Source organism: Mastigoproctus giganteus, chromosome 8 (assembly GCF_048544385.1).
Source record: "Mastigoproctus giganteus isolate SK-2022 chromosome 8, ASM4854438v1, whole genome shotgun sequence".
NCBI classification, from domain to species: Eukaryota; Metazoa; Arthropoda; class Arachnida; order Uropygi; family Thelyphonidae; genus Mastigoproctus; species Mastigoproctus giganteus.
In genome coordinates, this window is record NC_143582.1 from 199,987,385 (window position 1) to 200,000,249 (window position 12,865).

At 37.3% G+C, this 12,865-nt stretch overlaps 1 protein-coding gene across 4 annotated transcripts in view; it reads right to left on the reverse strand.

The window, feature by feature from the left end:
- LOC150082171 (uncharacterized) overlaps positions 1 to 12,865 on the reverse strand; it is a 324,507-nt gene that overhangs the window by 44,320 nt on the left and 267,322 nt on the right. For 3 of the 4 annotated variants that reach the window (XM_090380025.1, XM_090380027.1, XM_090380028.1), the window contains one exon: positions 5,745 to 5,855. The exons of the other annotated variant lie outside the window; for it this stretch is intronic. In XM_090380025.1, the coding sequence (XP_090236151.1) occupies positions 5,745 to 5,855 (111 nt within the window). The remainder of the gene's footprint in view (positions 1 to 5,744; positions 5,856 to 12,865) is intronic. 4 annotated transcript variants of the gene reach the window in all.

The window sequence follows — 12,865 nt, forward strand, 5'->3', positions numbered from 1 at the left end:
TACTCTCAACCACAAAGATATTTTCCACAGGATTACTGGAGTAATTCATTGTTATCAAATTGTTGCATATATTTAAATAAAAAGGAATCTTTTGGAATACAAAATTAATAACATATTTATTGTGCTAGTAACAGATGGTCTCTCTTTCCCAAATTCATTCTATCTACATCACAGAAGTATGCATTGTAGTTTTTTTTTTTTTAATGGGCAGTTGCCTTGTAGCTTCTACAATTGCTTCCCTGAATGCTTCCCATTTAGAATTTGTTGTTGGTAACATCATATTCTGGTCACACTGCATAGAATTTAAAAATTGTCTGAGACCTCACCCTTAACAACCTTATGACAGCAAAAGTCCTTCCCTTTACCCTTGACAATAGTTATGTTTTTAAGTAAATCCCACATCAGTACAGTATACAGTGATCACAGTATACTGTGATCACTGTATACTGTACTGATGTGGGATTTACCCACTGGATAAAGACCCACTGGATGGCAGTGATCACAGTATACTGTGATCACTGCCATCCAGTGGGTCTTTACCTGCACATTCTTAATGCATAAAGAATTGCTGCTGATAATCAGAAGAAGAGTACTGCTTCCTCTTGTTGTCTCTTTAACATGCTTTGTAGAAAACAGTCAGTCATCCAATAAATCCACAAAAGTCTTGTTAGTGCATGAATGACCAACCCACAAGTTACAGTCGATATCTGTGAAGTTAAAATCCCCCATTATAAGACATTCTGATTTACTGGCCCACTCTATTTCTCTATATAGTTGTTTGTCATACCCATCATAGTCACAAAGCCTATATTGTGCTAGTAACAGATGGTCTCTCTTTCCCAAATTCATTCTATCTACTCACTCCTACTCTCATTTTTGCTTTCCAAGTGCCTGTGTTACACCAAACCAAACTACACTTAAACAAGCACAAATGGAATCAACAATGGAATAATATGCTGGCATGCATCCACCCATAAATAGTTTACATTATTAAAAAATACTTGTTATTTCAAATAAAGCTTTTCAAATTAACTAAGTTTTAGTTCAATTGAAGAAAACTGCTACAGAAACATTCCATACAATGAAAGAATGTTTGGTAAGAAAAGCATGATGTGCTCAAATTTTCTGTTTGGCATAAAGCATTTTCCAAAGGCAGGGAATCCACAGCATGTGAGCATCAACCAGGACAACCACTAATCTCCTGAAATGATGATTTCATGAACACAGTGCTACTATGCTACTACTGATAGCATACATTGGTGAATGACTGTTTGTCAACTTACCAATGCTTCATCAATTCAAACAGCAAACACACATGCAACCTTGCAGACTGATTTATGAATGTAACAAATGTGCAGCCATTGAATTCTCAGCTTTTTAATGGTGATCAAATGGCAATAAAAGTAATTTGGCATTAAGAAAGCAAAGGTAATTTTTAATTCACAGCATAATTATCACTAAAAAGATATGAACTACTGGTATGCACTGGAAAATATGCTGCCATGCATCCATCCATAAATAGTTTACATTATTAAAAAATACTTATTTCAAATAAAGCTTTTCAAATTAACTAATTTACTTGTAAAGTCAAATCAGAATGCAGTGACTAGTATACTAGTGGCAATGTTTGATAGCCAACTAATAGAGCAAACTTATCTGCAAAAAGATCTAAACCTCCCAAACACTTCCTACTTCATTTCACAATATACACATGGTCTCAGTTCTAATTTCAATGATGTCCATTTCTACTTACAGTCTGTCAAACCCCATGTACTTTTTTTTGACAGAATCTCAGTTATCGGTTGATTCAACCACTACTCATCTCAGTTGCCCAAATTGTTCGCTGTATTATTCCATTCGCCTCAAAGGTGGTACTTGTGCATATGTCCATTCTGATATTCCCTATCAGGGACTTTGTTATTTGGAATCTATTCTTTTCGATCTTCTCTGGCTTAAAATCTCTCTATCTCATTCTGTCAAATTCATCTGTTGTCTCTACCGTTCTCCTAACTTCACTAATCACCTGGAGCTCTTTGACTATCTCTCTTTGCAACTTGACTTTCTCCAGTCCAACTTTCCCAACAGTGAAGTAATTTTCCTTGATGATTTTAATGTTCACAACTCCAGCTGGCTTCTGTTTTCTATTCACACAGACCCAGCTGGTCGAGATGCTGAAGCTTTTGCAATTACTAATGACCTTGCACAGATTGTTCATTTACCTACCAGAATCCCAGACAATCCTAACCATACAGCCGACATGCTTGATCTTTTTCTCACAAACAACCGGTCTAAGTACATGTACCGTCTAAGTACATGGCTACCTCATGTTGTTTGGCATTTCCAGAATGCAAAATGGGATGACCTAAGAGATTTCTTTTCTTCTTTTCCTTGGTCGGATCACTGTTTCAAAACTTCTGATGTCAACGTTTGCTCAGATCGTGTCAGTGAAATTATTCTTGTAGGAATGGAATCCTTTATTCCATACTCCACGTTAAAATTTTGTCCTTTATCTAAACTTTGGTTTTTCAATAAATGTGCTAAGGCTGTTCAAGAGAAGAATGTTGCATATCGTAATTGGCTTGTTTCCAACTCTTCGGTTTGATTTTCTGCCTACACCAAAGTTTGCAACAATTGTAAAGCAGCTATTAATCAGTCCAAACTAGAATTTGAATAGGCTAAGAGTAGAAAACTTGCTTTTTGCCCTAATGGTAGCTGAACATTCTGGTTTCTTGCCAAAGCCATTGGCCACAATTTTTTTCCATCTCTGCTCCCACCTCTGTTAAAACCAGATGGTTCTATTGTCACTTCAGCCAAGGATAACGCTGACTTGCTAGCATCCCATTTTTCTTCCAACTCATTCCGAACACATGCCACCACCAGCCAACATCCATTTACTGTCCAACTTCAAACTCACAGAACCAACTTTTCATCTTCCTCATTTATTCATTCAATTGCCATTTTCTGGAACAACCTTTCTTCATACATATTTCCTGAAAATTACAGTCTGCAGAAGTTCAATTTTTTTTTTTCAGCTTCTCAGCCTCCAAACCATGCATGGTACTATTGGTTTTAATACCTCTCGTGTTTGGGGTTTTCATAAAAAAATTGCCACATGATTGTAAACTTACCAATCCATTATCAATCCCAGTTGGGAACTACATATACCAGTGAAATTTGTTGCTACATAAAATTATGCAGTAACAAATTTTTCATTAGAAACAACTTTCAAGAGTTATATAATATATTTTTTTATAATATCAATAAAGACTATTTATTAATTTTGACTATTTATTAACCAGTTTTTTTTTACCTCCCTTGGCATGCAAAAATTATTATATTCCCGTTTCAGCTTATTTTTGACATGCATGTCAGAAAAGTTTCACCAGAAACCAATAAAAATAATATATATTGGTATATATTATTTATAAATGAGAAGCCAAATATATAAAGAATGTCTGTCTACATATTCGTTATCTACTGAAACCTTGCTGTCCTCCCTCATAGGGCAAAAATAAATTTGCTGGCCTCGCCACTCTTGTGAAGGGGGCTACTGGTGCCACTGGTTAGGCAGAAGTGGTATAGGATTGCTGGCACACACATAGGACCTATGAATGAGGAATTTAGTAGTCTAATCTAGAAGGAACTGGAAAGTTGCTGGAGAGGCTTTCATCCTGCAGTGGATTGAAAATGGAACATGCAACAACACCTCCTTGTTGCATAGATTGTTTGTTTATTTGGTTTTTAGGAGAATTAGCAACTAAGGCCATATTGCTCCGGGGATATGCGGTGGTCATTCCCTGACCTTTCTGCATCCTCCGTATTTGGTGATCACAGGCTCGAACCCCGGTCTAATCAAGAAGCGTGTGCTACGCACTGCTGCACCTGGCTACGGAGGCGCCTTGTTGCATAGATGGGTACTGGGAAGCGGCCTTCCTTATTTCTGCTTCCTGGTAGCAAAGTGGCCAAAAACAACTGTATTGCACAAATACAGCACTATATATACATATTTCTGACCATTTTAAAGAGTTATGTATCATCACAATATTACCTAACTCTACAATTCAGTACCCTACATGACACAGCATATGTTCACATCTACTCAAACCTCATGGAGCCAGTGAAACTAAACCTAACAGCCTTTTCAATTGATTCAGAGGAAGGTTGGGAGTTATATTTGGATCCCCAAGGGGGAAGGTGAGATTGATGAAAACTGAATAAAAGAATTTTTAGATCATTAAAATAGGAATTAAATGTCTTCCCCAGAACTATAATTTTAGGTTTTCACTAACTTTTGGCTCAGGCAAAGGCTGTAACATACTTCTGTACAACAAATATTTTTATCATGGTGTATAAAAGTGTATGTAATAAGAATTAAGCTTAATGGATAACCTCACCAATAAAACAACTCATTCAAGGTCTGAAATTTTTTTTTAAAATCCTCACCAGAAATGTAATTAAAAGTATACCCATCAGGGCAAGCAAGTTATTAAAATGGCTTTTCTATAAAGTATTTTGTGTCATTCAGTTCAAAGGAAAAATTCAGTGACCAGAGTTCAACATGGTTCAAGCAACAGCATATTCCCAGACATGTTTACTTTTGAAAGCTTACAAGTTGCAGTTAGTGCAGATAATAAAACCAAATAAGATGCCACAACTGCATAAAGATGTTGCTGATTTCATCTTTCAGCAAGGTGATATGCTTTCTTATTTTCACATGGACATTTGAGATTATCTCAATAACACACCACCTCGGTGACAAGATATCAAAGATGACACGTGGCACTCCCGAACCTAATCCCATGTGACTTACTCTTGTTGGGCTATGTAGAAGATGCCACATTTGTGGCATCATTATTAAAAGACATTCAAATGCAAGTCAAGGATTGACTGCATGTTCCCTCCTTAAAACTGGATGAATTACTAACCCCATATGACTTATTCTTATTAGTCTATGTAGAGGATGCCATGTTTGTGCTATCATTAGCAAAAGACATTCAATGCAAGTCAAGAACTTCCTGTAAATTTCCTCCTTAAAACTGGGTGAATTACTGACAACAAATCAAGTCTTTTGTTCTAGAATTTCTAGTACTACTTTAGCACTTGTTTGCACTGTTCCCATCTTGTCTGCAACTAATAAGTAAATGATTATTTGCAAAGGGAGGCTGCACATGTCAGCTTTCCAAGGCACCAAGTTCTAACAGTGACAAATTTTCCTTCACTACAAATGTTCAGAGTGTTAATATCTTTTTGGATTATTCTGTAACACATTTAATTATTTTTATATAGTCAATTAGAGCTCTGATACTCATTCTAATTAACAATTAACACAATTACATTGAATAAGAACAAGCTACTATAAGAAAAAAGGAGCAGATATAAATGAGAGGTTTATAATATGCTATTCTCTCTCTGTTTCAACTTCAGCTCTATAATCAAAAGCATTTTTGCAATTCAAACTGAATTTCAAATTGATCAATGAAATACTCCTAACTATTTGACTACTCAGTTTGTATTTAATGCTTACAGAAATCTGCTGAAAGAATGCATAAACAGTTTGCAAATGGTATAATATGGTTATTAATTAAAAATGAGAAGCAAAAAAATGCTTCTTTAATACCACTAATGATAAAGTAATACACTCCACTGTTCATTTATTTTACTATTCTTTTCACAAATGATTTAATGGCGATTTATAAACCTGTGTCCTCTTACAGAAAAGACAATTATCTCAAATGTGGTCTTACCACACTACTAACTACACCAGAAATGCAGCTTCCATTGTTCCCACTGACTTTTGGACTATCCATGTTGCTAGGTCGGAAAAAAGCTGCTACACTTGCCCGTCTACGAGAACCCTAAAAAATAAAGGCACATCATTATTTACCCTTATGAAATTACAGGAGATAAAAAATATATTCCATTAATCTACGAATACTCAACTGCAAAGCCTAACAACCAGCTTCTTTCTTTAATCCAAAAGTCTCAGGGAGGATTAACAGATAACAGGATCTCATAAAGGCCTTTAGGCAGAATACTGTAGATCATTGAAATAAATTGCCTTCCAAGTTGGAAGAGGCTGGCAAAGATCAAGGCAGATTTGGATTGGCTCTTTCTATCACTGGGAATATTATGAATGGAATTAGTCCACTTCTTTACATCACTGCCATTCTAATTTAGGTAAATGAAATTTTTATGCATTTAGAATTATTTTAATTCTGTTCAATGGGAATAGTTAGTGAATTTAAAAAGTGCAAAAGCTAAGTGTAAAATGTTCAAAGGAGTGATTTTATTTCCCATTTTAAACTTATGTTTAGAAGTTTTTAGAAGTGATTTTATTCCCCTTATAGAGTTATTCTTCCAGGATTTTATCAATTCAGTGATCATCCAAAGTGGATGATCACTGAATTGATAAAAATAATAAAGAAAGAAAGTTGCATGGGAAGACTATACATTATCAAAAGACACTGAATACTATGACAAGTTTAAAATAATCTGTAAAAAATTACTAAGAGAGTAAGCCATGCTAAGTCAGAGTAGGAAAAGAAATGCAGAAGAGCCAAGGGTAACAGTAAAAAGTTTTTCATTGGCAATGGTTGTTGTATCTGATAATTTTAGTAACATCATTGGTGACCCTAAATAGATACCTAATGAACTAATAATTTTTTTTGAATCAATATTTATAATTCTTTTAGATGAGAGTACTTTTATTTATTAACAGAATTATGTAAGTTAATGTGTGAGCAAGGGAAAGTCAGGAAGACTTTAAGGCTCTAATTCTAATAAAAACATTGAGGAACAAAAAAATAGAAACATCTGCTGATGGGCAATGAATTTTTTTAAGTGTCTGGATATACAGTCAGTCCTTGAATAACAAGTGTTTACACTACAGGAATTCGATCATATACGATTTATAAATAGGGGAACGATATCTTATATAACACAAACCAAATTCGCTTATGCACGACTCGCCTTTGTGTTTACAAGAAATGGCAGTTGAACGTGGAATCACCCCAACTGAACGCAACACGATAGGAATGAAGAGAAGATTCTGAAAATGTATTTATGTTTTTTATATCAGTGAAGGAGAAACACATTTAACCATAATAACGTAAAAATCAACACAATTCCAGTTATCGGTATTATCGCAAATGCAATTAGATCAAGTTTACTACCAGTTTATAACAGATTCCATTAGAAGGAACGCAATTGGAAATTGTTTTATGTTAGTAACCCCCAGAAATGTGCTTTAGTAAAATGTGAGCTAGTGAGGTGTTCATAGTGTGTCTCTGCGTTTACGGTGTTGTTTATTCAGTTGCTACACGCGTGCAGCTTTGTTTATGTGTATCAAGCATGCCTCCTCGTTTTGAAATTCTGCTTTAGTCCCTAAAAATTTGTAAAAAAGGTGTGAAAAGGAAGCGTCCTGGTGAAGACACTGCAGATTCAGAGAGAAAAAGAAAAGCAATATCGATAAACAGAGGCAGACTGGGTCAAAAATTCTTACCCAGGAAAATTTGTAGTGGCCTCATACTAGTGTTTATGGCCAAAATGACACTGTCCTCCGGGGTTTCCCCGGTAAGGCTTATGGCCAGTCCGCCTCTGTCGATAGAGAAAAAATATGAAATTGTGAAATGCTTTGAGCGAAATGAAAGACCACGTGATATTGGAACCATGTGATTTAGGAAGGATAGGGTAGATAGAAGGGGTGGTAGGGTAATGCTTCTTATCAGAAGCAGCATGAGTGCGACGATGGCCTTCCCGGATTCAGATGTTTCACATGCTGGTATAGAGTCTGTATGGTGTGAGATAGTTGGAAACAAAGGTATAATGCGAGTAGGAGTAATCTACAGACCAGGTGATTGTGAAGATTATGACAAAAGCCTCTACATGCAAATGGAATGAGCAAGTAAGCGTCAATGCCTTATCATGGGTGATTTCAATTTGCCTTTAATAGATTGGAGTAAATGGGAAGGAAACTCGACAGGGGGAACCAAATTTTTAAATCAACTAGATGACTGTTATTTGTATCAACATGTCAGGGAAAGTACTAGAGAAAAGAATATCCTAAACCTCATCATCACACATGAATCAGATGACATAACAGGGCTGACAGTAGAGGAACCAGTAGCAGGAAGTGATCACGGAGTTCTACGGTGGATGATGACGAGAGAGGTAGCAGAAGTAAAAGGCAAAGGAATGGGTTTTAATTTCAGAAAAGGAAATTACGATGCCTTAAGGTACTAAATGGCCTCTATTAACTGGGTAGATATCGTGCAGAAAATGAATGCATTTGAACTGTGGTCGCTTTTAAAACATTAATCACAGATGCCTTGAATGCATATATACCATTAAAAAAATACTCCACGAGGAGGGTTCCAAGTTGGATGAATAGTGAAGTTGCCACATTACTTGAGCAGAAAAAGGTGGCATGGAAAGGTTAAAGAGAAATAAAAAGTACTGAAGCCTATAACAGCTATAAGGTGATGTGTAATAGAGCCACAAAAAAGGTTCGACAGGCAAAGGCAGTTTATGAGAAATCACTAGCAAACAGAGCAAAGAGGGGGGATAAAGAATTCTTCACATATATAAATGCCAAGGAGAGCAGGACAAATCAGATCAGACCTTTACGTATGGGAAAGGGGATAGTATTAAATACACCAGCTGCCGTTGCAAATGAACTCAAAAGTTATTTTGCATCGATATTTACAAATGAAAAACCTTTTGTGGCAATGGGAAATTGTGAGAGCGAAGTTAAAAAACGTGTAATTAATGATATTGAAATTTCGCAAGATTATTTAATGAAAAAACTTTCGAGCCTACAGGCCAGTAAGGCTCCTGGAGTTGATGGAATATACCCTATAATCTTAAGGGAGATGGCAAGCGAGTGCATTGAACCATTGAGGCTAATTATGCAAGCATCACTAGACTCTGGGGAGATTCCCTTGGATTGGAAAAGTGCTAATGTATCTCCCATACATAAGGGTGGCTCTAAAAGTGAAGTTGGAAATTATCGACCTGTCAGTCTGACTTCAGTAGTAGGGAAAATCATGGAGACAATGATCAAGGGTGGAATTCAGGATCATTTGGATCGAATTGAAATTCTCAAGGATACTCAGCATGGTTTTGTAAAGGGAAAATCATGTTTAACAAATCTGGTTCGCTATTTCGAAAGGGTCATTCACGAGCTGGATTTAGGGAATAATTTCGACATTGTTTATTTAGATTTCAGCAAAGCTTTTGACTCAGTCCCACATGAGCGGTTGCTTTATAAGCTGGAACAGGTTGGAATCACTGGGAAAATCCTTAGAGGGATAGAAGGTTGGCTTCAGGGCAGGAGGCAGAGGGTTGTGATAAATTTTTACTATGATTGTTTTCTGCATCAGCATGTTCGGGAGGCAACTAGAGGGAGTAATACTCTTGATTTGATTATCAGCAGTGATTCTTCATGCATTAAGAATCTGCAGATAAATGAACCACTAGGTGGCAGTGATCACAGTGTGCTTAAGTGGGATTTACTGAAAGAGGTAACTACCATTAGGGGGTAAAGGGAAGGGTTATTGCTTCCGTAAAGGTGACTACGATGGACTGAGACAGTATTTAAATTCTATACAGTGGGACCAACTGATGATGTTACCAACAGCAAATTCAAAATGGGAAGCATTCAAAGAACTTACTTATCTTGGAAGCTACTAGGCTTTACATACCAACTAAGAAATATTGTTCAAGGTTTATCTTGGAAGCTACTAGGCTTTACATACCAACTAAGAAATATTGTTCAAGGTTTAGGCCAAAATGGATGTCAGATGAACTAATGAGGCATATGGCAGAGAAGAAAAATGCATGGGATACTTACAAATTAACACATGACACAGAAGCCTATGATAGATACAAGTTGATATGCAACCAAGTTACAAAGGAGGTTAGGCAGGCGAAGGCAGATTACGAGAAATCCTTGGCAAGGGATGCAAAGAAAAACAGCAAAGAGTTCTTTACTTATGTAAACTCTAGAAGGAAGGGGATGAATCAGATTGGTCCACTTGATATTGATGGGTCAACTGTTGATGATCCTGCTCAGGTAGCTAACAAACTAAATGAATATTTTGCATCGACATTCACACATGAGGAGTTATTCAGCAAGGGGAATGCCAGAGGTGTATTCAACTCTAGCAGTAAGCTACAGAATCTTGAAATAACTGGGAGTAAAGTGGAGGAGAAACTGTTGAAGATAAACACAAGAAAGGCACCCGGGGTGGATGGGATCTATCCAGTTATATTAAAGGAGGCAGCAAAGGAAGTAAGCAAACCCTTAGCTATAATTATGAGAGCTTCCTTGGACTCAGGGGAGGTACCCATAGACTGGAAATGTGCAAATGTGACCCCAATTCACAAAGGAGGATCAAAGGCTGACACAAGTAATTATAGACCTGTGAGCTTAACTTCTGTTCCAGGAAAATTAATGGAGGCACTGGTTAAAGAAGCGCTGCAGGATCATTTAGACAAGACTTCAGTTATAGCTCAGACACAGCATGGTTTTGTTAAGGGGAAGTTGTCTTGCCTGACCAACTTGATTGGATACTATGATGCAGTCACAAAAGAACTGGATGCAGGGAATAACTTTGATATTATATACTTGGATCTTAGAAAGGCTTTTGATACTGTTGCACATGGAAGACTGCTACACAAATTGGAGCAGTGTGACATTGGAGGCAAATTGCTGCTATGGATAAAGGGGTGGTTGAGGGGGAGAAGACAGAGAGTGGTAATCAATGGACACTGCTCATCGTGGACTAATGTTATTAGTGGAGTCCCTCAGGGCTCAGTGTTGGGTCCATTATTGTTTTCTGTATTTATAAATGATATTGATGATGGTATATCAAGCTTAATGTCCAAGTTTGCAGATGATACAAAGGTTGGCAGGGTTGTCAAGGACACTACTGACACTATGCTGCTGCAACAGGATCTGGAAAGGTTGAGCAGATGGGCTGAGAGGTGGCAAATGAAGTTTAACATTGACAAATGTAAAGTACTACACATGGGAAAAAGCAACCCCAGAGCAACGTATCAACTCTGTGGTACTACACTGACAGTGGTAGAGAATGAAAGGGACTTGGGGGTGATTGTGCAGGCAGATATGAAGTTCTCTGAGCAGTGCAGACGGGCTGCAAGAGTAGCTCATGGAGTATTGTCAATGATATACAGGAATTTTTCCAGCAGGGATAAGGAGGTGATTATTCCATTGTATAAGGCAATGGTCAGGCCACACCTAGAGTACTGTATACAGGTCTGGAGGCCTCATTTCAAGAAGGATGTAGAGCTGCTGGAACGAGTACAGAGAAGGGCAACAAGATTAGTGAATGGAACAAAGGGGTGCTCTTACGAAGAAAGGCTTAAGTTTTGCAAATTACAGTGTCTGGAGACTAGGCACCAGCGAGGTGATCTGATAGAGGTGTATAAAGCCTTGAATGGTTTAAGCATGCTCAATGCTGATGGGATTCTTCCTCTAGCTCAGAAAAATCACCTGAGAGGGCATAAATTCAAATTGAGGAAAGACATATGTAGGATAGACGTGCGGAAATTTGCCTTTAGCCAGCGGGTGGTTGGTTGGTGGAACAGACTGCCATCCCTTGTGGTGGAGGTTGATAGCCTAAATAAGTTTAAGGCTCAGCTGGACAGGTATTTTGAACGAACAGAGGGGTGAAGTGGAAGTGGGTTTTTTTTTTTTTTTTTTGGCTGATGCTGCATAAGCTTGCTTTCTTGCATCAAATGCCTCTACTAATGCTAATACTAATGCTAAATGGCTATTCCTCAGATTGGGTTGATGTAAGAAGTGGGGTTCCCCAAGGATCAGTATTAGGACCACTGTTGTTTTTAATTTTCATAAACGACATTGATGAAGGGATAGAGGGCGTGATGTCTAAATTTGCAGATGATGTTAAAATTGGTAGAGTAGTTAATGATCACTGTCAAGCTGAGCTTCTTCAGAGAGACCTAGATAGACTTCAGGAATGGTCAGAAAAATGGCAGCTATGCTTTAATCCAACAAAGTGTAAGATATTACACATGGGAAAGAGTAATCCCAAAATAACTTATTCATTTGGTGGAGTTCAACTAAACCCATTACTGGAGGAAAGGGACTTGGGTGTTATGATACGGTCAGACATGAAATTCTCTGAGCATTGTAAACAGGTTCCAAGGAAGGCCCATGGTGTCCTATCGATGATCTATCGAACTTTTGCAAGTAGAGATAGGGACGTGATAATCCCATTATATAAGGCTTATGTTAGACCACACTTGGAATACTGTGTTCAAGTATGGAGACTGCACCTAAAGAAAGACATTGAGCTTCTTGAAAAGGTGCAAAGACGGGTAACTCGCCTGGTGAGATCGGCAAAAGGACGTCCTTATGAAGAAAGACTTCGAATATGTGGGTTGCAGAGTTTGGAAACTAGACACCTTAGAGGAGATTTGATTGAGGTGTTTAAAGCTCTGAGAGGCATCAGTAAAATGAATGAGGACGAAATTTTCAAGATTATAAATGATGCTAGAACTAGGGGACATAAATTCAAGTTACGGGGGGAAATGTTTAGATTGGACTGCAGGAAGTTTTATTTTAGCCAGCGAGTTATAAATTACTGGAATAAGTTGCCTTCATGGGTGGTAGAGGCCGATAGTTTGGGGAAATTCAAAGGTCATCTGGATAGTATTTTCGGGTAAGGGAAGCGCATAGGATGATAGGTTTAATTTTTTTTTTTTATTAATTATTATTATTTATTTTATTATTATTATTTTTTTTTTTTTTGTTTTTATCAATGTTTTGTTCAGATTTTTTTTTTTTTTTTTTTTGGCTGGTGCAGCATAAGCCATAGGC